This window comes from Loxodonta africana, chromosome 19 (genome assembly GCF_030014295.1).
Source record: "Loxodonta africana isolate mLoxAfr1 chromosome 19, mLoxAfr1.hap2, whole genome shotgun sequence".
NCBI classification, from domain to species: Eukaryota; Metazoa; Chordata; class Mammalia; order Proboscidea; family Elephantidae; genus Loxodonta; species Loxodonta africana.
In genome coordinates this window covers 55213331-55241125 of record NC_087360.1, presented here as the reverse complement: position 1 = coordinate 55241125, position 27795 = coordinate 55213331, and the positions used below count along the sequence as shown (strand labels likewise).

The 27795-nt window shown below is 42.9% G+C and overlaps 1 protein-coding gene across 2 annotated transcripts; it reads right to left on the bottom strand.

Moving 5' to 3' along the window:
* Positions 1–27795, bottom strand: SLC18A1 (solute carrier family 18 member A1). Of its 2 annotated transcripts, XM_023551043.2 has the most exons (15): positions 27381–27795; positions 25856–26219; positions 25234–25292; positions 20933–21016; positions 19714–19806; positions 17260–17349; positions 16943–16986; positions 10607–10667; positions 10418–10513; positions 4691–4769; positions 3658–3709; positions 2084–2147; positions 1666–1785; positions 1312–1445; positions 1–436 (listed from the first exon to the last, which is right to left on the bottom strand). In XM_023551043.2, exons 1-15 carry the CDS (start codon positions 27502–27504, stop codon positions 323–325), a joined length of 1578 nt encoding a protein of 525 aa, XP_023406811.2. In that variant the 5' UTR covers positions 27505–27795; the 3' UTR covers positions 1–322. The 2 variants fall into 2 exon arrangements, with proteins under 2 accessions (XP_023406811.2, XP_023406812.2); XM_023551044.2 differs by lacking the exon at positions 1312–1445.

Here is a 27795-nt window from a genome sequence, read left to right as displayed (position 1 = left end):
CTCCCAGAGGCACACCGTACTCACTGCAGCCTCCAGGAAATGAGTCACCCCTTGCAAAAACTCGTCACAGCTCAGGTTTAATCAGCCTCACAGCAGCCTGTCCTCCCACAAGAGACAGGCCAGCTCAGGCATCAAGGATTAGAGGGTCAGCCATGGTTACACAGGTGAGGTGCAAACCGGGGATGGTACCCGTGGGAGGGGAGGAAAGATTCCCAGGGGAGAGAGAAGTGAAGCCAGTTGAGCAGCCCATGTTGGTGTGGTTCCAGTGCAGAGGTGGTTATGGGGTCAGAGCCTCACACATGCCAAGGCTCAGGAATCGCTGCTACTCCTCACTGCCAGGCTCCTCGTCGCTGTCCTCCCCCAGTGGAAATTCCTTTGTGGGCTTTCGGGTTGCGTACATCCGGGTCTCCATGGGACAGTCCTGGCTCAGAATTGCCTGCAGAGAGAGGCAGGAAGAGAAAACACTGCACATCTCTTCTGGTCTCTTCACTCTCTATCCCTACTGGCTCACCCAAGTCTAGAGGCACTCAGGAAAGACTCATGAAACAAGCATAGGACAGTCTGTCTGCTTCCTGTACATCCACAGGCCTCCCAAGCTTCCTAGGTATATCATCCCTAGTCAGGACAATCAGCTGGTATGCTTTTAATTGAATCCTAACAGTGGTAACCATGCAAGTTAGAGCAGAGATCCAGCTGACTTAGCATCTTTCCCTACCAGGCTATCCTGTCTGTCTTCTCTTCTTTCTTCTAGCAGCTTCTACAACTATCCCAAACCCGGCTAGGTTCTCAGGCTGCTCATGCTGCAGTAAGAAGAAAGTACCTTATTAACTAAAATCATATATTGTTGTTCTACCCTAAGGTTTTTGTACTTTTAAAGAGAATGACTTGGTAAGGATAATGGCAAACTTGAATGAGTGAATGGATGAATGCACTCAGTAAAATTCTGCCCATTTATGGGAGAGATAATTTGGTATATTGTATACCTTGCTGGAAACTGCAGTAACTACAGGATGCCTTTGATGGTCCCTGCCCCCAACTCTCTATGAGCTCACCATTTTCCTTCTTTACTTAAGACTCTCCTTAAAAGCCCGGTGTAATGGAGGAGGTGGTTATGTAGGGAAGGAGAAAATGAGGAAGGGTAGAAAGAAAATATGAAGATAAAAAAGGGATCAGAAAACATGGCAAAGTAGATAGACTATCAATAGAATGAGAAGATAAAAGCACTGGATGAAAAGGAATGAGAGAGGCAATGGAAAGAAAGAGAAGAGTATTTTTTTTTTTTTTTTTTTAGTAGAAGGCAGAACTCCTTACAAGCTTCTCCTCCCTGGCTGGAGGACTCCGCAGGTAGTAGCAGAGAGGAGCATAGACGATATTGACGACCCCAATGATGACCATGAGCCAGGGAAAGCCAATGGCCCGCACAATGGCACCCCCAGTGGATGGGCCTATGAGGAATAAATCAAATTCGCCAGTGTTTATTGAGCATGTAAAACAAATGTAAGACACCATGCTAGGGGTAACAGGGGAATCCAAAGGATGTCTCAGGTCAAGTATCTCCAGAACCTTAGCATGATCAGCCTTCTGGCTCCACTTCTAACTAGTACAAAATAGTAGATAAGGGAGAGGTCCTGAGTGCTCCCTCTTTCCCACCCACCCCCAACATACCTATTGCAAAGCCCATGCAAAAAGCCACGTCAGCAATGGCATAGACATTCCCATACACGGAGGTGTGGCGCAGGTCTACCAGGTGTCCCATGATGGGCATGATAGAGGAATCCACCATGCCTGTGGCCAGAGAAAACAGGACGCTGTCAGTCAGTTCTACCCACGGCCCCTCCTTGCCCATGGCATCCTGCCCTCTCCTGCTCCATTTGGCCTGTGCCCTTTGCCTGCTGTCCTCCCTCTCAGCAAGGACACTCATATCATGTGGGAACTATAAGCCCATCTTCCCACATCAATGCCAGCCACACTCCTCCTCCTTCTGCTTTCCACCCACTTCCTCAGATGAGAAAAAGGGAAAGAACACAACTGACCCCAAACCAACATTCAGGGGCTTCTCATTTTCCTAAAGGCCACTTCTTACCTATGGCAAAGCCAAGCCCTGCAATGGGACCAATGAGGCCAGAAATATTGTGAGCCAGAGGAACCTGCAGAGGGGAAGAAGGAAGAAGGCATCAGAAGTCCTAGTGGGTCATGGTGGGAGCAGAGCTCAAACAGTTCTCACGCGAAATGCATTTATTAGGTATGTGCTGTGTGCCACATGCGTTGTCTCTTTGGATTCTCATACCTTCCCTATAAAGAAGAATCTTCACGTTCATTTTAAAGATATAAAAACAAGATGGGTGCCATTTGGGTTAAAATCCCAGGATCAAGTTTGAGCCTCAGATTTGGCTCCCTTATACCGTAACGGTGGTCCTTTTCTGGTGCATGAACTAGTCTTCCCCTTCCTCCATCCCCTCAACCCAAACACACACTTCTGTCCTCAGTCTTCACTGAGTGAAGTTGCCTCTCTTTTCCATTAGCAACATCATCCAAAGGTGTTATTTAAACCCCTAATACTGTGGCTGTTGGAACAAGAAGACAGAGAACACAGGTCAACAACCAATTATCCGTAAGCTAGAGGGGCGGGTGGCATGGTCTGCGGTGGCACATTGTAAGCCTGTGAAACTCATTCTCATTGTTCTCCCAGGCCCACACGGGGGGCTTTCCCTCATTTTTTTTTTAGTTCTTCACCTCCCTCCCTGGGCACCTGCCCTTTCTGTTACCCAGCCCTGCCCATCCAGCTCACTGAGTCTTTGCCCTCTTCTGGGTATCACCAGCCCTCAACGATTCAACTTGTTGTTGAGATGTTGGTCGCTGGTAACAATTTCAGGTGTGGCTTCCTTAAGGGGTATTTATGTTTTATCAATAATGTTGTCTAAGATTCACTGTGGGCTCACCGTGTGCCAGACACTGTGCTCGAGGTTCATGTGGAGTATCTCAACAACCCTGTGAGATAGGTACTATTAGAATCCTCCCTACACCAATGAGGACACTGAGCATCAGAGAGGAGAAAGCAAAGGCTCAGAGAGCTTAAAGGGGGCTCTTGAAAATGGAAACACCTTCTTTCTTTCTGCTTCTCCTAAATATTCCGATGCTAGAGATTAAGGCACAGATCCCCTAGTAGATCCCCTGGTGATTTATGGGACACTGTCAGGGTGCGACGAGTAAATGAAGTCTTAAAATGCACAGTTCTGCTGGCCCCAGTGATAGATACTATCACATATCACCTCACATGCTCATACTTAGGGTCTCAGAGCTCTGGCTCCAGCTGCCCCATCACCCTCTCCCTCTTCATCTCCACCTCCATGGGACACCAACTTCAACCAGCAGTGTCTCCCTGGATACTAACTCCAATCCAAGCAGAAACGATCTTTCTGACAATTGTTGCCAAGTCAACCATATGTTCATTTTAAGAGAAAGTGATTCTTACCCGTCTGGGTCTCTCTCTCTCTCTCTCTCCCTCTCGTTCTTTCTCTGTCTCTCCCACTCTCTTTCTCTTCCTCTATCTCACTCTTTCTCTCTGTCTTTCTTTCACCCACTTTCTCTCTCTCTCTCACTCTTTCTTCCTCTCTCTCACTCTCTCCCTCCCTTTCGACTAGTCCTCATTATACTTACACAGAGCAAGCTGGTACCTACTACCACCATCCCAACCAGAGAGGACAGCCACCTGGAAGAAAAAAGCTATCACCAAACAATGTTATGGGGAATTATCTCTTCCACCTGCCACCCCATCACCATTAGTACTGGCCTGTCCTACCACCCCTAACTCCAGCAACCTCTTAGGACTTGAGAAGAGGAATTAATCTCTACATGCCCAGTTTGTACCTAGATTTATTCTTTCCCTGTCCTCTCCTTGTGTGCCTCATCTCTTCCCTGGCTCTTTCCATAGTACAGGCAGGGGAGGTACAATGGCGTGCAGCCTTCTGTTCCTTAGAAGAGGAATCAGCTGACTCAGAAGGTACTTGACCCCTGAGAATAACCCCAAAGCTTAATTCATGCTGTTTTCCAGCTCAGACTATGCCCTCATGCTGCCTCCAACCTATTCACATTTTGTTTTCTTCAAGGTCCGCTTCAAAACCCATGAGAATGCCAAGCTTCTTCCCCTCTCTGATCTCCTAGCAGTGGTTTTTAAACTTAAAAAAAAAAAAAGCTGAACTTCAAAGACGAAAATAAAGCTGTTTTGATTGTAGCAGAGAAACAGAATCCAGACTTACACCTTCAGCCCCCCAGCCCTTCCTCCTTGGTGGCTTCTTTGGCACTTCTGTGCAATTCCAAAGGCATCCAGGGAACCATTTAACAACCACTGCCCACCCCCCATGTACTGTGATTTTTTTTTTTTTTCCTGTAACTGTTCCCTTTGGGGTTATTTTATATCTTTAACTAGACAGAAAACATCTAGAGAGAAAAGGTTGTTCGTTACATACCCACTGCCTCTTCTATAGAAACCAGCTTAGGACCACCCTTTCTCTATGTTGCCTTCACCATCTACCCAACCGCCATCTTTCCAGTGTGCAGTTACCATCAACATGCAATTGTCCCAAACTTTCCATCTCAGAGAATCTGTTCCTCATCCTAGCTGCAAGGGTAACCTCAAAAGTCTCTCTCATCTTACATTCCTATGCCCTCCTCTGCTCCCCAGGCTACCTACCGGCCCATCTTGTTGGCCAACACACCAAAGAGGTTGGTGCCAATGAGGTAGGACAGACTGCCAGGCAAGAAAGCCAGACCTATAGACGGAAACAGATCTTCACCTTAGGACATGCCCAATTTATTCTTATAACACCTTGTCTCCTACAGGTGAGTGAAGCCCCTATGTTACATTCAAGGGTTCCCAAACCACATTTGTTTTGTGGTTTTGTTATCCTTGTACAAGTGCCAAGCAGTTGTCATAGGGCCCACAACTCTGCTTTCCCTCAGGGCAGGACGTTAGTCAACTTCAATATGTTTAATGTGCTTCTAGCTCCCCACTTTGGCTTCCTGATGAATGGCCCTAATGAGCCATTCTCATGTATAAAATACCCTGGATGATCAGCATAAGAACATGAGCTGTAGAGAAAGGTGTACTTCCTGGGAAGTAACACCTCTGCCCTGCTATTTACCAGTTCTGTGACCTTGGAGAAGTTACCAAAATTCCCTGAACTTTGGTTTCTACATCTGGGAAAAACAAAGCTGTTATTATATCACATCAGGTTGCAGTGAGGAACAAATTATATAAGGTATATAAAAATATTTGATAAATTGAAACTCTGGCCACATTTTGTTTTGTTTTATGACAGTAAAGTATTCTGGAAGCATGGGTTTTAGAGTTCCATAGTTCTGGGTTCATATTGTGACTTGGCCACTTTTGAGTTCTGTGACTTGGGCGATTCACTTATCTTCTCTGAGTCTCATTCATTCATTAATTCACTCATTCATTCATCCATCCATTCATTCTAACAAACTTTTATCATGTGTTCTGTGTTCTAAGGACTAGGAACAGAAGTGCAAATAAGACAGAAAAATCTTAACTCTCATGGAGTTTACGTTCCAGGGAAGTGAGACAAACAATAAACAAGTAAACAAATAAATGGAAGAGATAATTTTGAGAAATGGTAAGTTCTGTGAGGGAATTTAACATGGTGATGTGGCAGAGTGACTGGGAAGAAGGGCTATCTTAGATTTGGTGGTCAAGGAGGTCGCTCTGAAGAGGTGATATTTAAGCTGAGACCTTAACGGTCAGAGGAGAGCATTTCAAGCAGGAAAAACAACTAATGTGAATGCAAAGGCCTTAAAGACGAAACCACTTAGTTTGTTCTAGGATAGAGAGGAGGCCTGTGTGGCTGAAGCACAGGAACAAAGGGGAACGTGACAGAAGATGAAGGCCCTGGAAAAGAATTTGGAATTTATTCCAAGTGCAAAGGGAAGCTTTGGAGGGGAATGATACAATCTGATTTATGTTTTCTAAAGCCCCCTGGTTGTATTTAGAAGAATGGATTCACGGGCCAAGAGTAGATGCCAAGAGGTTATTTTCAGAATCCAGGAGAAAAGTGATAGTGCCTCTGTTTAGAAATCAAGGTGGAGAGAAGTGGATAAAATGAGAGGTGTTTTGGAGGCAGAGCTGGGCAAATTTTCTGTTGGATTGGGTGTGTGTGGACATAGTGACAGTGAGGAAAAGAGAGAAACAAGGGTATTTCCTATGTGTTTATCTTAATCAATCAAGTGTCTAGATACATATACAGAGATGGGAAAGATTGGTGGAAGAGAAAGAGCTTGGGAGGAACAGGATAGGTTTGAAATGTCTATTAGATATTCAAGTAGAGATGTCAGTCAGTTGAATACACAAGTCTAGAACTCCAAGGAGAGGCCATAAATGCAAATGTAAATTAGGAACTCATTGGTTAATACATGGTTCTTAAAGTTATGGGAATGGGTAGGGTCACCTAGGAGAGATCAGATAGAGAAGAACAGAGACCCAAGGTCTGAGCCTTGGGAGTCTCCAACCCTTAAAAATTAGCAAAGGTGACAAGGAGTAGCCAATGAAGTAGGTAAGAGGGGACGAAATTCAGAAGGCAAAGAGGGTTTGGCCTTTGTTAGGTGCTGAGATGTGTCAACCTCAACTGGAAGTAAGGCAAGAAAGAAGGCAGTGAATGTGGGTACAAGTATAGGAAACCAGGTACATTTAAAAAAAAAAAATTTAGTGGTGGGAAAATGTATGTTCCTGTCTGACGCTTCTGTTCTTTCAATGAGTATGAGGCAAAGACAACAGAATGATAAAGGTGAAGGGTTGGGAAGATATAGGAGTATTGAATTGAGAAGAAGTGTAAAGTGGTCATTTTGGAGAGTAGGAAGTGCAAGATAACTAGAGATGAATAGAAGGAATGTTGGATAGTGTGAAAACCCACTTTAGATTTGTGGCCCTAAAGGTAAGGTGACACCAACAGCCTGGTTGAGTTTTTCTACAGCTCCACTCAGTTGCTGAGGTGCGGGCAAGCAGTAAGCAGCCAGATAGGTTTAACCAGGGTTAAAGTTTTGCCAGGTGACCACACTAGAGGGAGAAAGGGGCAAAGCGAGCTAACAATGCTTACAAAGGAGTGAGATTAATGATGGTCCATGGAATCCAAGCTGATAAAGAGGTAAGTGAGGACATGAGTAGTGATAGAAATAGAAAAATAAATGGGGCCAATGAATTGGTGATCTCAATGAGGCCAAAAATTGCTGATATGGGAATATGAGAATACTTGGAACATGTGAGGTAATGTTGGGACTGCTTGAAATTGAGATTTCAGAAGTAATACCATTAATGGTGATATGAAAGTCAAAGGTATGACCATAGGATTGATTGGCTAATGCACGGAGGAGAAAAAGATCATTGCAAAAAAATAGGTTAAGGAAGTATGGGGCCAAGACATTGGTAGGGTTATTCACCTAGATAGTGAAGTCACCAAAAATGGTGACAGGAGTATAGTTAAAAAGAAGAGCATGAGTCAAGTGTTGACAGCCTTAATGAGTGAGGAGGGGTAACTAAAAGGTTGGTAAAGGATTGCAATGAAAAGGGGTGGGAGGTATAATTGAATGACATGACTGTCAAAGGAGATGGAGTCTTTGAAGGAGAAGGGAGACAAGAAGAAATGATTCTGAAGCAGCAGTGGAAAGCAAAGTCAGGAGGAACAGTGGACTTCCATCACGAGGGCTCCAGGGAAACAGAGTCCTCGGGAAGCATCCAGGTCTCCGGGCAAAAACATGAAGAAAGCATTCAGCGAAGCACATAGGGACACATGTTGATGACAGGGAGTTCCACAGGCCCAGATTTGAGAGGAAAATGTGAAATTGGGTCAAATTAATAAAGCTCTGAAATATGGGGATCATAATAATTTTTACCAGATGGGCTGGCTGTGGAGATTAAATGAGATCAAGCATTTTGCCTGGTGCCTGGCACAGAGTAAGTGCCCTGTAAACACTGGCCTGAATTATTATCATCATAACTGGTGGGTGATAGAAGCTTGAATCCAGATCTTGTTACTCCAAAGCAAGGTGCTGTGCACGACCCCACAGGGCCAGTGTGGTGGCACAAAAGGCTCCAGTATAGGGACTGCTTGGAACTGGTACTGTGAGTTTCTCTGGGTCTCACCAACCCTTTCTATGCCTCTCTGTACCTAGAGGAAACAAGGCTGCGTAATAAAAAAGTCATGACGATGACGATTAAATCAAAAGCAAACAACTCACCAGTTACTGGCTGATGGCTTGTTTGTTTTTAATATTCTCTTCTACGGAGTGGAAGGGAAGTATGCCCTAGTGTATTTGTCTAGTTTATCTGTACGGAGTGGCAATCTGTTTCAAACTAAACACATTTGTTTATAGTCAATTGCTTTTGTAAAATTTAGAGGTTATAACTACTCAACTGTCTATCTGGTATCTGGAATTAGGAGATGTAGCCTCCTAAATACATTTCTATTTTAAATGATGTGGAATTTCCTCAACTAGATTTTCCTCAATCCTTGTGGTTTAATCTTTAGTACTGGGTATAGCTTGCATTTCAGCAGTGTTTTATGCAAAATAGGTGTCCTAACTGTGTGTCTGTAGACACATATATTTTTCACAGCATATGTTTAAGGGGTAGGAGATGACACATAGTTTTGGTTGTGTTAAAATGATTTACACAAATGCAATTATGAAAATAGTGATAATAGAAATTTCTATTTACTGAGTGTATTCTTTATTCCATAAACTGTGCTAATTTCTTTAGAATACAGAGATCTAATCCTCAAAACAACCCTAAAAATTATTTCCAGGTTTACAACAGAAAAAAAGTAGGGTTCAAAGAGGTTAAATAATTTTTCCAAGGTCTCAACCAGTAAGTGGCTGAGTCAGGATTTAACCCCATGTTGACCTGTTGACCTGTTTCCAAAGCCTGAGCTGTTTCCCATGCTTGGGCCACATGGTGCTCATTCAGCTCACAAATCACTCTCAAAAGCATTATTGCCTTTGTTCCTTCCAACAACCTGGAGAGATATTCATCTAGAGAAGTGGTTTTCCAAGTGTGGCCACCTGGCCCGCCATAGCAGCATCACCTGGAAAATTATTAGACATACAAATTGTTTCTACTGAATTGCTGGGTGGGGCCAAGCAGTCTGTTTTAACAAGCCCTTCAGGTGATTCTGATGTAAGGACATTTGAGAACCTATGACGTTAAACTTCACAGGTGCAAAAACCTCTGCTAATAGCACCCAGGGAAGTTGTAAAAGACTTTAGCGACCAGGCCTTATCCCAAGGGTTCTGACTTGACATCTGAAGGCCTTTCTACAGCAGCCTCGGTCTGAGGCTGGGGTAACTGCATTGCTGAGAAGCGCCGTACTCTACTGTGGTTGCTCACCTGCACCAAGAGCCTGCATGACCAAGGCCTTGGGACAGGGGGTATGCTATCTGCACTGAACATCAACTAACTCAATTAATTGAGTCAAGGGAAGCTGCAGCCCAGAAAAATTCAATTTGGGGCTAGGAGTGGAACTGAGAGCCTTGCTTAGAATTGTCCCCTAGAAAATTAGATTTAGTGCTTTTTATTGCATACTGAGCTATATCAGGTCCTTCTCAGCTTCCCCTCTGGCTCCATAAACCTCTCCTCCCCACAGCGACTGAGTGATTTGCACGTAGCCTTTACTGGCCCCTTTCCTCAGGCTTCCTGGAAAGGGCAGGAGTCTGTCTAAACTCAGAGGAGTCATGAGGTCTCCCCAAAGGGGCAGAGGAGCATGGAGGCCTCTCCCTGAGGCCAAAAGCTTTCCACCGGGGTACAGAACCTTCTCTAGCCAAGGGCAGCAGAAAAATATACTCCATAAGCTCATTTTTTTAAGAGGGAAAATGACAGCAAAAGAGTAATCTGGATGGTGGGGAGTGGATGAGGCAAACATGAATGGCAATGGTGGGATGGATTAATATTCTAGGTGTTTCAAAGCTTTGTCACACATGTCATGCATTCCTCCAGCTAACTGCCTTTTGAACTAGATATTATTTTGATGCCCATTTTAGAGATGAAATAAGTGATGCTCAGAAAGGTTAAGTGACTTACCCAAGTTTGCATAGCTAATCAACTGAGCTGAGACTAAAACCTAGGTCTTTTGACTCAAACTCATTAATCCTTCCACCATCAGCTGAGTATGTGACCCCTCAGTAGGCCCCTTCCTCATCTGCTACCCTGCCCAGTCTCAGGCTGGTTCTCTGAGAAACTACCCACCCCCTCCAGCCTGATTCATGGTTATGAACATGGAAGGTAATCCTATGATAGAAGCACATTGTTCCTTTGTGACCCCAGTGACCTAAACCTGCCGATGCTTCTCGATAACCTGAGAAAGGGCCCAGGCACCCACCTCCTGCCCAACCCCAAGTTCGGACTGCGGTTACTTACCCAGCTGCCATTCGGAAGAGCACATGGTCTGCATCATCCAGATGGGCAGAGTGGGCTCCAGCATGGCCACTCCCATGTTGGCAAAGCAGAGGGAGCCTGAGAGACAGCCGACAGTCCCCCTGTGAGCCACCCGCCACTGCCCTGAAGCCCAGCCTCTCCCAGCTCAAAGCGCGGCCATTGCCTGCTTACCTGCAGCCACCAGGATATAAGGGTCTTTGAGAAGTGTGAAAAGCGGGGTCCCCTTGACACTCTGGAGAACATGGAAAACAAACACTTCCATTTGCACAGTGTGTACATCTCTCCTACTGTCACAGAAACTGAGAGTGTTCAGACAGGGCCTTAGCATCATCTACCTCCACTCCTTTACTGTAGACATTAGGAAAACCCAAGTTCAGAGAAGGAAAATGACCTTGCTAAGGTCACAGAGTGAGCAGAGCACCTACTGTGTGCAAGGAAGGCACTGTGGTAGTCACAAAGAGGGGAAAAAACTTTTCAGACATGATTCTTGCCTTCAAATGACCAACGGCCAGGTCAGAGTTGATTGTTAGCAAGTCAGGATTGCACCACAGGTGTCTGGACACCTGATCTGGATACTAGATCTCACTGACACCCACTTTCTTCCTATGAGAACCACGGGCAGAACGCTGAATCCAAAATATAACGGTGAAAGCGATAACTCAGAAAGCTACTCAAGGTTTCTGAATTTTTTGCTCTGAACTTTGAGCCAAACTGGCCTGGTGCAGAGGAAGGGGAATAAAATTTGGAGTCAGGACAAAACAGAACAAAAAAAAACTGTTACCGTCAAGTCAATTCCAATTCATAGTGACCCTATAAGACAGACTAGAACTTCCCCATAGAGTTTCCAAGGAATGGCTGGTGGATTTGAGCTGCTGACCTTTTGGTTAGCAGCTGAGCTCTTAACCTCTGAACCACCAGGGAGTCAGAACATCTGGGTTAAAATGCTATCCTGTCTAGCTCTAGTTTATCCCTCCCCTCAGTACCTACTCTTCATTCCAGCTGAACTAGTTCCCTCTACCTTCCTTTAATACATCCCAACAGTCCCTCAGCCTTCACTGTCACCTTTGCTAAACTACCTTCCTTCTCGCCTCACAGGGCCAAACCTCACCCGTTCTTTAATGTTAAGCTCAAATGGCTCCGTCATTTCTACAGTATTCCCTGACACAGCAGCTAGAACTTCCGTCTTTCACACTTCCTGAATACCATGTCCCAGTCTTCTATGGTGTTTACTACCTTCTGTTTTGCTTTGGTTTGGGGGTTATTTTGTAACCAACTGAATAGTTTTGGTATGGTAACCAACTCGCCACACATACAGAGATAAAAAAAAAAAAAATACAGAGATAGATTAAGATATTTGTTGTTTGTTGTTGTTGTTGTTAGCTGTTGTTGAGTTGGCCCCCGACTCATGGCTATCCCATGCACATTGAAATGAAACACTGACTGGTCCTACACCATTCCTACGATCAGTTGAGGATTGGACTATTGTGATCCATAGGGTTTTCATTGGCTGGTTTCAGAAGTAGATCGCCAGGCCCTTCTTCCTAGTCTGTCTGTAAGCTCTGCTCAACCCTGTTCCGCATCACAGCCACAGGCAAGCCTCCACCGACAGACCTGTGGTGGCCGCACATGAGGCATATTGGCTGGAATCAAACTCAGGTCTCCAGTAAGGAAGGTGAGAATCGTACCACTGAACCACCCTGCCCCCTTATTTAGATATTTAGCTATTCTGAAACCCAAAGGATCATGCTTTCCCACCACGTGTAACTCAAAATAAAGAAGTGAAAAAAAAAAATTTTTTTTTTTTTTTTGATCTGAATAATACAACACACATTAAGAAGTCCAATAAGCCCTTTGGCCCAACAATCTCGCTTTGAGGATTAACTATAAAGACAAACTTCTAACATCATAAAAATTTATATGCCCAAGGTTTTTCACTGTAACATTATTTGTGATTATGAAATGTTAGAAACTACCTAACTGTCCAAACATAGGAGATTGATTGAATAAAATAAGGTAATACAGAGGCACATTATGCAGCTACAAAAAACAATGAGGAAGAACTCTAGGACCTGATAAGGAGTGATTCTCAGGACATATTAAGTGGGGGAAAAAAAAAAAAAAACCACAGTGCGCAGCAAAAGGAGAATATATACTACGGTAGCATTTATGTAAGAAAATGGGGGAATAAGAACATACATAAAATTATTTATTTTTGAAAAAAAAAAATAACTTGAAAGATAAGCCAGAAAACAATCAAACTGATTGCATAAAGAGGAAGGGGTGATAGGGTAAAAGGACTGTCCATTCTCTGAGTGTAGCTTTTTGCATAGGTTTGACTTTTAGAGGTAATATTCTGCATATTCAAAAAATAAAATTATCTGAGCAAGGATGGGGACAATATAACTAAATGAAGGAAAAACAAATGAACAAAACTATATTTCCCAATACATAATGAAGGGGGAATAAAGAACTAATGCAAGTAATTTCTGAACACAGTATTTGGCCTGCATTCCCTAAGTCTAAGGAAAAAAGAACTGCAAAAATCTTGAAGACTTCTTAGCACGCTTATTTTTGTAGTAGTATATAAGGAGTCCCTGAGTGGCACAAAGAGTTAAGAGCTCTACTATTAGCTGAAAGATTAGGAGTTCAAACCTACCTAGAGGTGACTTGGAAGACAGGCCTGGTGATCTGCTTCCAGCTCATAACCCTGAAAACACTATGGAGCAGTTCTACTCTGCACACATGGGCTTGCCATGAGTCAGAATTGACTCGATGGCAACTAACAATAACAGCATGATTATATAAACTATAGCTGATTTATAGGTATTGTAGAATTGCACAAATAGGTAATTGTGTTGATTTTGTTGGGAGCCAGGATTCTCACCATGAAAGAAGGGAGATATATATATATGAATGCGGGAAACAAGGGGAAAATCCTATGGTGAAATTGAAGGTCTCAATATGAACATACATGGCCTCCTAGCTCTGTCATTGAGATGGCCTAGAAACAAGAGCTCAGTGACAATGAGCATACTAAGTGCCCAGATTTTGATTTGTAAACACTATTCCCCACTAAAAAGAACCAGAGCTCCTTGGAAGAGAAATGGTTGATTCCAAGGCTGGTGCGGAGAAGGTACAAGATGAGTACGGAGGAGCTTATTGTACCATAAAGTAAGAAAGTACTTGAAGAAATAATTAAGGTCATGTAAACAGGACACAGAAGCCAATTTGAATAAAATAGGAGTCCATGAGTTCACACTGATGATAAACAAATAATAAGTAAAATCCATCATATATACTTACACACACATACACATACAGAGAAAGGGAGAAGATAAAGCTCTTTCTTCAGTAAAATGGTAACTGATGGACATAGAGGGATTGGTAAAATAAAAAGACAAGGGTGTTGCAAACATAGTAAAAGATGAATTCAGGTAAGAATTATCATTGGATAAAAAATCTAGGGGGAAACTTTGAGGAGGGACAGGATACTTATATAACCTTATAGTGTCTGCCCAGAGATTATTTATTAATTATGAGGTGAAAAATATTAACTACTCAGTGGAGAAACCAGGTGACATCTCGACCAGTGATCAAAATCAGTATCACGGTTGAAAGGCGGATGGCATCATCATATGCCTCCCGATGTGACACCCTGAGCAGGACAAGACACTTGCATGATGTTCTAACCAGGGATACAGAACGTCAAGAGTGTAATGAGAAAACATCGGACAAGCCAAATTTAGAAACATTCTCTAAAATAACTGGTCCGTATCCTTCAAAAATATCAATGCCATGAAAAACAAAGACAAGCTGAGGAAGTTTTACAGATTAAAGGAGACGAAACTAATGTGAAACCTAGATGCAATATACAATCTTGGACAGAATCCAGCACTGAAGATAAAAAACCCAAAAACAATGTTATAAAGGGCATTATTGGGGCAACTGACAAAATTAGAGCCAGGAGTGTAGGTTACATAAAAACACAGTATCAACGTTACATTTCCTGAATTTGATACTACTGGTGGCACAATGGTTAAGCACTTGGCTCAACAGGAGAAAACACCTGGCCATCTGCACTCGTAAAGATTTACAGCCTAGGAAACTCAATGGGGCAGTTCTACTCTGTTCTATAGGGTGGCTATGAATCAGAATCGACCTCACAGCAAACAGCAACAACTGTGGATATACAAGAAAAGATCCCTGTTCGTAGGGAAAACATTGTGCATTAAAAAAGTGTGAAGGAATGATGTAAACAAAGAACTTTCAAATGCTTCAGGAAAATTAATTATGTACATGTGTGGAGAGAGAGGCGGGAGTAGAGGAACAGGGAGGGAGAATGGCAAAACGAATATGGCAAAATGTTAAAAACTGGTGAAGAATATAGGAGTTCTCTCTATTATTCTTACAACCTTTCTGTAAGTTTAAAATTATGTCAAAATAAAGTTTTAAAACCCCAATGAAGTGCTAATGTTTTTCTCCAGGATCAAATTCTTTTCGGAAATACCTGTTGGTGTTCTTCTGCTAATATCTCAACCCCAAGCTTAGACTATTCGTTGAATAATTTTTTTTTTAATGGCACATAGTAAGTGCTTAATAAATAGTGCTGGAACCATCTGGATTAATGTTTCTAGGCCTATACAGGTGGCAGAGTGGTGTTGCTCTGAGCACATTCCAGGCCTGGGAATCTCTGTAGAAGGTGCTTGGTGCTCCTTGCTCTGAGGAGTCCTGAATGGGGTGTGGTTCCTACTTCCCTCCCCCAAGGCCCAGACATCCTACTCTTAGAGCCAGTTCCCAAAGGATGGCACCATCTTAGATGACTGCAAGAGGCTCCTGGTCAGTCTGGGAGAATTGGTACACTACTAATATCAACTATGTCATTGTTTCTAAGTCTTTCAGATGTTTCTCTGCTGTCCCTCATTTTCTCTATCTGTAGAATGAGGCTAATAATAGGACTTAGCTCATGGAACTGATGGGAATATTGAATAAGATAAAGCTAGGCAATACTAAGCACAGTTCCTGGCACATAAAAAGCCTTATGGTTAGCTATTATTATTATTTCTAGATTATCTTGGAGCGTAGAATGCAAAGTCTTCACAAGGCCCTTTCTCCATCTTTGTCCAAAATCAAGCCAGACTCTTCTGTCATTCCCCACACTATCCTAAATGTAACTGCAGTGCAATGGATCACTTTTATGTGACCTTTCTAACCATAGTCTTGTAATTCTTACCAAAAGATTGGGAAGGATGATGCAAATAAGTTGTTTATGGCCCACAAGCTGATTGGACAGTTTGCTAATAATACATATAAGGTGCATGGCACAATTGTGTGGGTGGAATGATGCAAATAAAGTGTATGGAGCCCTAACAAGGGGATTGATCAGTTTTGTCATCCTACCCACTAAAACCCACTGCCGTTGAGTCGATTTCCGACTCATAGCGACCCTTGAGGACAGAGTAGAACTGCCCCATAGAGTTTCCAAGAAGCGCCTGGTGGATTCGAACTGCCGACCTTTTGGTTGGCACCCATAGCACTTAACCACTATGCCACCAGAGTTTCCTTTGTCATCCTAACCCAGTCATCCTCTAGGCTTAAAATGAGCCACCCCAGAGGTGGAAAGCAGGGACCTCACTGTCACCAAGAAGAACAGATGGGAACGAAGTGCATCCTTTGGACCCAGGGTCCCTGTGCTGAGAACCTCCTAGATCCAGGGGACAGAGAGAGAGAGAGTTGTAACACCAGAGACTGCACAAGTGGCAGAGAAACAGCAGCAGCAGAACCAGAAGACTGGCACAAGACGGCGCAGTGGGCTTTCTGGCCCACAAAGCAAGGCAGTTACAGTGGATAGGCCACCCCACAAAGCAAGAGAGCTGAGAGCTTTCAGACAGAGGCTTTCTGGTGGAGTAGAGTGCCCTGGGCACTTGTTGGTGGAATTAAAGAGCTCTGTTCAAGCAGGACAGAGGCTGGGCCAGCGAGCTGAGGGCTGGAGAGAGGCCTGCCTGCCGGCACAACTGAGAAGAGGCTATCTTGACCAAAGAACTCTATCCTAAGTCATTCCTGATCCTGAATTATAATCTGTTATTTCCCTAACAAACTCCATAACCATGAGTATGGTTTGTGAGCTCTGTGCGGCCACTGCAATGAATAATTGAATCCAGTAGAGAAGTAGAAAGTGCCAAGGGAAAGACAATTGCTGTCAGAATTGGTAAAAAGGTTGGAAGGTGAAGGTATGTCTGACCACCTCATAGAAATCAGCCTTAGGAATCAGCCTTGGGCTAATGTTGATCTTGATTCTCCTCTCTTCTCCTGAAGTTAGAAGGCCTCTGATGCTACCGCACCATTTTTACAGTAACCCTATCTGGGAATCCAAAGACAGTTCTCCCTTTCCCTGATCCTACCTCCTTCACCTTTCTTCTTATGTCTTGGTGTGGATGATCTAGAGATGCTTGGGTATCTGCACATAGCCACCCATATATCTCTTGGCAACAGAGCTTGGTATTCACTTACCTCAGGAGAGACTTTTGAAGGCTGTAGGATGCAGAACTGTAGTGCTAAAAAAGAAAGAGGGAGACAGCTCAGTTTGTCCATTGATTAGCTGGAGGCTCCAATAACAGCCACGTTGCTACTACTTTATCACATACAAATATACGCATCACATACGTATCTAACTCCCTGAGTTTCTTTCTTCTTTCCCGGGATGAGGCAGTCCTTGATGCATCAAAACATTCCCACACCACCCATTGTTAGTCAAGACTAATATCATAGCATAATCTGGGTTGTGACCTAGCTTGTCACCTGTATGTTGGCCTCTGATGATGACTTACCTCCGTCCAGTACTGCCAAGAAGGCCAAGATGAGGAAGGGAGCAGACTTCCCAACAAACTCATACATCACACTTCCAAAGGGTGCACCCACTAAAAAGGCAAAGCAGGCACAGATTCCAGAGTTGAGGGCCAATTCCCAGCCAGAGGGTTTTGGTTACCCAAAGGTAAATGTATTAGGGGCAAATGAATGATGCAAGCAATGTAGTTTCAAATGTTTCAGGAAAATTAATCAATTAACTAATTAATTAATTGTGTGGGGGGGGATGAAAGAAAGTAAGAGACCATTTACTGAGAGCTACTAGGGCTACTCTACCACCTATCTGTCAATTTGTTGTACTATGGTACTTACATGTTGCTATGAGGCTGGAGGCTATGCCTCCACCATTTCAAATACCAGCAGAGACAGGTTTCAGCAAAGCTTTCAGACTAAGATAGATTAGGAAGAAAGTCCTGGCAAGCTACTTCAGAAAATTAGCCAATGAAAACCCTAAGAATCGCAACAAAATATTGTCTGATACAATGCTGGAACATGAGCCCCGGGTATTAGAAGGCACTCAAAATGCACAGTAGTCACAGCAATGGATTCAAACATACCAATGATCACGATGATGGCACAGGACCAGATAACTTTTCCTTCTGTTGTACATGGGGTTGCCATGGGTTGCCATGCTGACTTGATGGCAATTACTGTATTTTTACGCAAGTAACGTGTGCCTTTTTCATTTGTTTGCTAACCGTGCCCTCCTCTCAAGAGATATTTTCATAAGCACCACTATACCAATTTTTTTTTCATGTTGCTGTAAAAAAAATTAACATAGCATGCTTATGAAAATACCTCAGGAGGGGTGAGGGTGCAGTTGGCAAACAAACATAGAAGGTGTGAATCACTGCATAAAAAAATACAGTAACAACAACTAGGGCTACTAGGGGCTAAGCCCCACGTGACATCCTGGGAATTCAGAGATGGAGAAGACCTGGTCCCTGCACACAAGGAGCTCACATTCTAGTGGAAGAAATGTGTGTGTGAGTGAAGAGAGGAAGTGCACAAATAATTACAACACTTCATGAAAAGTGTGAGAGTAAAAGTTTACATTGCACAGTGGACTCGGTCAGAAAGCTAAGGTAGCCAGAAGGACTTTGCCAAAGTCAGTAATACCTGATGGGAAAGAAGCGTGTGTGAAAGACACAGAGGTGTCAGAAAAGAGAGGGTTGTTGGAGAATAAAGAGCAGAAAGTCAGTGTTACTGGAATATAAATGGGTGTTTGGGAGGGGACGAGTAGAGGCAGGAATGGTTGAGGCTGAATAGCAAAGGGCTCTGTATACTCTGGTGAGGTGTCTAGTTCAGCTAATCGGTTAGGAAGAAGTAACACTGCTTTTTGGCAAAGGAGAAACCATCCACTCTGGGCTTAGAAGATTCTTCTGGCTGCACTACAGAGAAAGGTGAGGATGTGCAAGAGATCGGGCAGGAGGCTGGTACCATGTTCTGATTGAGATGTGATGGGAATCTGACCTTGAAGAAGTGGCTGCAGAGGATATGATGGACTTGTTACTCATTTGGGAATGAGAGGTGATAAAGAATACCAGATCAAACCAAAGTTTTAGCTTAGCTGTTTGGGTAGATGGATATTAACAAAGAGTAAGGTTTTTGTCTTCTCGCCTTCCCATGGGGATGGGGGGTGGAAAGTGGGCCAGGAAAGAAACTTCTGGTGTTTTATTAAACTCAAATTCAGGTTTTTGTGTCTGATGTCCTTAATTAGCTTATAAGCTCCTGGAGGAGAGGGACTATGTCTGGAGCTTGTAACCTATATCCGTACTGTGCTAGCATTGTGCTTGGCATGTAATAAGTGCTCAGCAAAAGTATGTGGCTTGGTGCCATGAGGGATGAATCTCAAAGAAAGTATATCCTAATGATTGGCAGTTTGGGACTTGGAACCCTGAAAATCAGAGCCTGCATCCTGGTTCTGACATTTCCTTGCTGTGTGACCTTGGATGGACTATTTAACCTTTTTTATCCTCATTATGGATCCTCATTTCTATAATGAGGGCAATTGTTCTCTTTCATAGCATGGTGGTGAAAATTAAAGGACATAACGTCTGAAATGTGGTTAGAACAGAATCCGGCAAAGAGTGCCCTCTCATGTTTAATGTTAAAGCACTGGCCGTGCATGGAGGCAAACATGAGACAGGCAGTGGCTGCTGTTGTGGGTAGGTTCACCACCCTGAGCAGGCTCTGTTTCTGGACCTCACCCACGCTCTGATGGGCTGTTCAGCTTCTTAAGGAGAAAGAGATTTTGCCTTTCCTGGATGCTTGGGAAGGACTCAAATCAGGATTGGGGCAGGGAGGGAAGGAAAATACTTGTCTTACATGGTGTAGGGAACATCTGCCTCCTCGGGTCATCTTTGGGGAATCTGTAGTAACCCACCCCCCTGAATCTAGAAATAGGCACCACTTACCCAGCACTCCCAAAGCCAGGCCTCCCAAGGCTATTCCCATGGCACGCCCCCGCTCATAGTCATCCGTGTAGACACTTGCCAGCATTCCAAGACCTGAAGAGAGCAGGACAGATGGAGTTAGCGTATGGGAGCTCTCTATCTGCCTCTCTGACAGAGTCCTTGGTCTCCGCCCTATTGTATCTTTAGGGATAATCTTAGAGTTTCCATTTGAGGGGCTTTATAAAGCTTTACCCAGAGTATTTTACAAGTACTGTCCCTACTGGTTCCTCAAATTCTCACGTTGCTCAGTCATTCTGTTCAGGGTACTGAAGGACTTAGAAAAGCAAAGCCCTCTGGGAACGGTAACACAGAATACCATTTTCCAATTACATTGCATTTTATACCTTTTTATCATTTTCCTGGCACATTTTCCTTAAAGAATGGATTATGGGGCAGGTCAGGGAAAGAAAAAGCTGTGAACGCACAGCACTGTTCTGTTTAACAAGGGTACCCAAGGAACAGCATGAAAGCGCTGAGTACGTGGAAGAGAGCACGGGCTGAATGCTAAAAGGCCACTGCGATATAGCAGAGCGTTGAAGACCCCTTCCTATTGACTAGCTGTGCGATTTTAGCCAAGTCACTTAAGCTCTCAGATTTATTTATTCATGTGTAAAATATACGCTTTGTGGGATTAAATTAAATAACGTATGTGGCAATATTTTGCCAACTGCCATGATATTACCAGTAGTACTATCAATACTGTTTCTATAAAATGTTAACAGAGGTACAGAGGAAGGACCATAGAGTGGTACTAAATAATAGCCTGGCCTACTTCACTGCTACAACCTAGGTTTGCTCTGATCTGGCTAGCTACATCTGAATACTGTCAGAGGAAGTTACGTCAGGCATAGGGGTTCATAGGCTCCTGGTGGCACAGTGGTTAAGAGCTTGGCTGCTAACCAAAAGTTCAGTAGTTCAAATCCATCAGGTGCTTCTTGGAAACCTTTTGGGCCAGTTCTATTCTGTCCTATAGGGTCCGTATGAGTTGAAATCGACTCTAGCAACAGATTTTATTTTCTTTTGTTTGTCAGCAACTCTACAAGTACCTTATTTCTGAGTCAGAAATTCCACCTACTGGGATGATATTTCCTTAATTTCCTCTAATACATCTTATAAGATCCGAAGATAGTTTTTGGTAAGAGGTGTGCATGTGTGTGTGTTTGGAAGATACCAGAGTTACCTGCAACAGATGAAAATGAAGATCCAATGCCTTGAAGAGTTCGGGCTACAAAAAGCAGAGAATAGGTGCCAGAAAAAGCAAACACTGGACAAAGAGAATAGCACAAATACTCAAGTTAGTACATTGCCTTAGATCCTCCCACCTCCAGAACACATGCCCATAATGTTACAGATATAAGCCATGATGTGTAAGTTTGACTGAAGCATGACACCTGCTCCTTGTTTTTGGTGTTCTTTCAAATCCCCTGCCCCCTAGTCAGGACTGCTTTGTAATTGGCCTGAAGACTGAGAAACCACTGAAGCAAAAACCAAATCACCAGTCAGTGGATGGAAGACTGGGTTTCCCCATTTTTTGCCAGCAGCCCCACATCCTGTCCCCTGGAATCAGGAATGCCCATGAAGGCCAATATCCTGGGCTAGGAGTTGGTTCTGAGAGCCTGTTCTGGGACCCTCCATATGCAACACCGAGCTTTGGCCTTTACCGTTGTTGTGCCCATTGTGGGCCATCTGGAGTATGTGGACAATAAGCCACGCACACTTGAAGAGCCATAGATATAGGGTAGAAAATAATGTCTCGTGATCCAATCAGACTCTTCCCCTTACCTTATATTGGAAGATCTTTCAGCCAAATCAAATTAGGGAGTATTTATTAAGTAACTACTAAGTGTGCAGCTATGTAAAGGCTCTGTAGGAGATATGAAATAACGAGAACATCTAGTTCACACCCTTGAAGAGGTTCAGCCTATTAAAGGCTAACATATATGAAACTGGAACCAAACAGGAATCTGTTATCAAAAACTAAATTACAGGGTGCTGGTGCTAAAAGCTTCAGTCTAGACACATCTCACCTCCAATTCCAGAAAAAATGCCTCCTAAAGAGAGAAGACTCACTCCCAAAGTGTCTGCATCAGCAGAAGTTTAATCTCTTTGCCCATTCATTATAGATGTCATTTGGTTGTGCTTATAATCTTGCCCCATTACTTCCCGACATGATCACACTCACTGTTTCCCAAACATGCACATTCTTGGACTCTCCTTGCCTGGCCTCCAATGCCCTCTCTCAGGCTTTTTGATTTCCCATCTGTCCAAGGTCTACTATCCCTATGTCCTTTGAGAACAGGGTGACCAACTTGTCCCAGTTTCCCCAGGAATTTCCCAGTTTTAAAACCAAAAGTTCCACATCTGAGGAAACCCCTCAGTCCCAGGAAACAGGGATGGCTGGTCACCCTGCTTAGGAAGACCAAAACAATTTCTTCTTCACTTTGCACACCTAATGTGGGTTGCCATTTATCACCTAATTATATTAAGCATCATTCCCACCTGGGGGACCTCATAGGTAGCAATGGGCACCAGTGACTTCTTTTTTTTTTTTTTTTTAAATAACATTTTATTGTGCTTTCAGTGAGGATTTACACAGCAGTTTAAGTTCCCATTCAACAATTTCTCTACAAGTTGTTCAGTGGCATTGGTAACATTCTTCACAATGTGTTAAAATTCTCTTTTATTTTCATTCTGGTTGCTCCATTTCCATTTATCTAGTGTTCCTGCCCTCTTCATCTTTTTTCTAAATTTTAACCATTTAGTCCCATTAGGTGATTTTTTAAAGAAGCGCAATACTTATAGATACTATTCATTATTTTTTGAGCCAATTTGTTACTTATCTACAAGGTAACGTCAAAGGTTAGTTTCGGTTCAGGGTTTGAACTCTGTCTCATGTCCAGAGTCTCGGAGAGTCCTTCAGTCTCAACCAGTCCAGTATGTTTAGTTTTTGTTTTTAGAAATTTGAGGTTCTGTTCCATGTTTTTCTCTCATTCTGTCAGGGTCCATCTATTATGACCCTGATTAAAACAGTCAGTAGTGGTAGCCAGGCACCATGTAGTTCTTCTGTTCTCGTAGTAGATACGGCCATGGTTTGTCCTGTAGACTAGTTTCTTCTTTGGGTCTATGGTTTCCCTCTTTCTCTTTTGCTCCAGATGAGTACATCTATTCCTCACTTATCAACTATCTCATTATCCGACATTTAGTATCTACAAAAACAGTAAAAAAATTTATCCCACTATTTTGCACATTATTGATATACATCTGGCAGTAACACTGAGATGTATCGCTGGCTGTGATGTTTAAGGTTATGCGTCAACTTGGCTGAGCCATGATTCTCAGTGCTTTGGCAGCTTTGTAATAATGTAATTTGGCAGTTATGTAATGATGCAATTTGGCAGTTAATGTAATGATGTTGTTATCCTCCATTTTGTAATGTGATGTAATCATCCACCATTTTTGCATAATGCCAATCTTCACATAATGACCTGGTCTTTGGAACCTAACCATGTCAATAAATGAGGAGTATATTCTCCATTTTCAGCCAAGGTCCATCTGACGTCAGCAATGATATCCCTCGTTCCATGTCCTCTTCTGAATCCAGTTTGAATTTCTGACAGTTCCCTGTTGATGTAGTGCTGCAATCATTTTTTAATTATCTTCAGCAAAATTTTACTTGTGTGGGATATTAATGATATCACTCAACAATTTCTGCATTGTGAAACTAATGAACGTTAGTTTCTGTATATTTACTTATTCGTGTCATTTCATAAAAGTGAGAACATACAATATTTGCTTTCTTTTTTTTGTGCTTGACTTATTTTGCTGTGCATAAGGTCCTCCAGGTTCATCCATATTCCAAGATATTTTGGGGCTCGTTTTTCTTTATTGCTGAGCAGTATTTCATTGTATGTATGTACCATATTTTAATTATCCATTCATTCATTGATGGACACTTAGGTTGTTTCCATCTTTTTGCTATTGTGAATAATGCTGTGATGAATATAGGTGTGCATATATATCTGTTTGTGTCACTTACATTAGATCCCTAGGTTATATACTTAGGAATTTCTGAGTCATATGGCAGCTCTACCTCCAGTTTTTTGAGGAACCACCAGGCTGTCTTCCACAATGGTGGTACCATTCTGTATTCCCACCAGCAGGGGATGTGGGTTCCCATTTCTCCATATCCCCTCCAATACTTCTTATTTTCCTTTTTTTTTTTTTTAATCTTGGCCATCCTAATGAGAGCAAGATGGTATCTCATTGGGTTTTTGATTTGCATTTCTCTGATGGCTAACGATGATGAGCATCTTTTCATGTATCTGTCGGCCTTTTGAGTATCTTCTTTGATGAAGTGTCTGTTCATGTCCTTTGCCCCGTTTTTGTTTGGGTGGTTTGTCTTTTTATTGTTAGGTTATAGAAGTTTTCTATATATTTCAGATTTTAGACCCTTATCAGTTCAATGAGTATCTCTAACTTGAAGTTCCTCATTTCCTTTGATTCGGCTAGAATTTTCACAAACAAACTGCAGTGTGCAGACGACAGAGCTCAGCATCTCTAGTTCCCGCACTTTGCAGCCTTCCATCCCTGAATATAACAAATTCCTGTTAAATATTGTTGATAGGAGTCAAATATGCTGGGAGGGAAGAAAACTTGAGGAAGAGGAATAGAAAAAGCAGGTGAGTGACAGAAAGGCAATAATAAAAACAAGAAGGAGGAGGTGTATTGTTGGAGAACAGAGAATCAGCAGAGGCATTAGATGCCGATAGTGGGTCCACAGGCTGCCTTGCCCGAAACTAACCCCCAAACTCCCCTCCTCGTTCATTCATTCTTATTTTAATTCTCAGGGTAAATTTACAGGTTTATTTTTCTTACTTACTCTTCTGATTGTCTCCATTTTATTGGAAAGATTTGGCAGATATTAGCTAGATTATTTGCCTTTCCCTTTCTTGTTTTTTCAGCAAATTTGCTTTCCTAAGCTATAACCTTTAATGTCCTTAACTTGAAGGCAATAGGTTTTTTGGAATTTTCCAGTTGCTATTTTTATTGCCCAGCTAGATTTTTTATTAGCTGCTCTTTACCTTTTCATATCTAATCGTATGACCTCTTCCCAAAGATGAGGGGTTTTTATTAGACTCACTCAAAAGATTATTGCTACAGACAAACACACACACACAGTATAACAGGATACACATTAAAATAGTCTTCGTTATTTTTCCCAGCTGAAATAAGTGAAGTGTCTGTTCTTTTATAGCAGAATTGAAAAATTCCAGCTAGACTGAGTTGTCAAGCTTAGAAGCTCCACTACCACTCTATTCTGCATTCCAAAAAAGGCAAAACGTTTATATTAATGTCATAGGCCACTTAGTCAGATGCCTAAATCCTATCTGAGCAAAACTGGCCTGCTCAATTCACTATAGTGCATGTGATAAAATCAAAGGTAATTAGTGAAGTCAAGAAAAGGGGAAGCAAATTACTTACTAATTGTGGAGAAGAACATGATAACAAAGCCAGCAAACATGGGAATGTGATATCCAATCCTAAAAGGGAATTAAAAAAAAAAAAAAGACCCAATTCTAATAAGCATCCATATACTTGGACTTTAGTTTTTAATTAAAGTGGGAACAGAATGCAATTGAGTACATGGTCAAACATGTCTCTGAATGCAGGAGTCCAGATGGGACATGACATGTGAATGAATACAAGCCAGGCCAAAATCATCTTTTCCAGAAAGGATAGCCTAGTCAGACTATACATTCCTTCGGAACATCAGGACAATCCCAATGACAACTACAAGAAAGCCAGTGCTCTAGACTGAGATATGACTGTTCCACTCCTGTAATATAATATCAAGCTATAATATCAGCAGTCCATGGCTGTTGACTGATTCTCTTCTTGGTACCCAATATTCATTATATCTCTAAGAAAATCTGAAGCCCATGGCATTTCCTCAATATCATGTGAACTTTTCCAAGCACCCCTGGGGACCAGACAAATCACTTTTCCTTCTTTTTCCCTTCTAGCCATTTTTATGATATCTCAGCCCATCTTCTTATTACTGAGCCCCTGAGTACTATGTGGAACATTGCGCCCATTGAGATACCTGTTGGTGAGAGGCCCCACAAACGGGTTGATCAGAAGTTGCATCAGAGCCTTTGAAGCAAACAGAAACCCGACTCGTATGTTCTCATCCTTTAAGAACTCTGTGCCTTGCAAGCAGTTGTTTTTATGCACTGAGATGGCTTCAGTGACTGGAGGGGGGATGGTGCCAGAAGTGTCATTCATCTGCACTGTGCCACAGGGCGCACTTTCTTCAATAGCCATGGTGTTATTGTCAAAGAAGGAGAAGATGGTAGAAAAGGTAGACGAGGTGAGGCCATGCTGGGAAGCCACGGCAGGGCCCAGGTACTGAGAAGCGTTGACTTGTCTGAACTCTGTGGCGTATAGGAAGGTGGGCACAATGGGCACTGAAAGTCAAGGACAAGCGATGAGGGCTGAGGGTAGATTGTCTTTTTACCACTACTAGGTACAGGAACATTTCTATTGAGGTCCAGTTTTATGTTAAGGAAGGTGTTTAAGTGATGAGACTTGAAGCCTACCAGAGACTGTGCTAGCACAAATTACCCTATTAGCTAAAGTTCCTTAGGAGTCCCCAGGTGGTACAAATGGTTAACTTACTCAACTGATAACCAAAAGGTTGGAGTTTCAAGTCTACCCAGAGGCACTTCAGAACAAAGACCTGGTAATTCACTTCTGACAAATTAGCCATTGAAAACCCTATGGAGCTCAGTTCTGCTCTGACACACATGGGGTCACCATGAGTCAGAGTCCACTTGACAGCAACTGGTTTTAAAGTTCCTAAGTCCCAATCATATATCAGATTAACGACTTGTCTCAGGAAGATTCTTCCTTAAAAACATATATCTTGTCCAGGAAGAAGAACATGTTAGTTCCCATTTGTGTATTGACGTGTAAAGATCGATGGACTATCAACTAGCAAAATGTGGGGCTCTGGGGGAATGAAACTCTCAAAAAGGTGGGTTTTGATAAAAACAACAACAAAAAAAGTTGTCATTGAGTCAATTCTAACTTATAGCAATCTTATAGGACAGAGTAGAAATGCCCTATAGGGTTTCCAAGGAGTGGCTGGTGGATTTGAAATGCCAGCCTTTTGATTAGCAGCCAAGTGCTTAACCACTGTGTCACCAGGGCTTTGATAAGGAGTAGTATATCCAGTATAAAGTATGTTATTTTGCAAGAGGAGAGGCTGGAAAGCATCAGTGAGAAAAAGCTCGCTGGCTCACAGGAAGCTTGGAGTCATTCAGCACCTTGGGAAAATAGTATGGGGAAGAAGGAGAGGAAAGGCCAGCTCTGGATCCAGGCCATCCTCTTTTCTGGCTGATGCTCTCTGAACCTCCTTCTCTTTGAACCTCCAAGATCTTTTAGCAATTCTTGGAAAGCATCAGCCACCATTTCCTGCTGTCTACCTCAACCCCCAGCAACATCTATGTATACTTGAGCATAAAAAGATTTCTCAAGTCCATCCACTGCTGAAATCTAGCAGGGTATGGGTTGCCTACTGGGGCCCAAAGCAAATTAACCCTCAACACAAAGACCCTCAAACGTACCCACCACAGTCAGCAGCATGTTGTCCAGCAGCAGAGCAATGAACACCACCAGCAGCACCAGCTGCCGGGACCCTCTCCCCTCCTTCAGCAACCGCTGGGGAGCTTCTAGAACCACTCGGAGCATGGCGAGGACTGGGCTGGGGGTGTCTTCTCCTCCAGGCTCTAAGGAGGGTCCTGTTGCAGCTACAGGTCTTCTGCAGCCTTTACAGAAGAGGGGACAAAATCCACTATAGACAAGTGAAGCTCACTATTAAAGTGAAAGTGCGAAGAGTTGCAAGCAGTGGGATGCAAGTAGTAGCAGTAGTAGAGTGGTATTTGGAAGCATGGAAAACATGCTTGAGTCTCTGCTCACTTTTTACAAACCTGAAAGCCAAACCGTTGCCTTCAAGTTGATTCCAATTTATGGTGACCCCAG

Bases quoted from the DNA above. Each gene is read 5' to 3' on its own strand.
- SLC18A1 (XM_023551043.2), bottom strand. From the start codon at position 27,504: ATGCTCCGAGTGGTTCTAGAAGCTCCCCAGCGGTTGCTGAAGGAGGGG. The intron at 10,668-16,942 runs GTAAGTGAATAC...CATGTTCTCCAG, and splicing joins CTTCAAAAGTCTCTCCTGAG to AGTGTCAAGGGGACCCCGCT. The intron at 2,148-3,657 runs GTAAGTATAATG...TCCCCTCTGCAG, and splicing joins TAGGTACCAGCTTGCTCTGT to GTTCCTCTGGCTCACAATAT.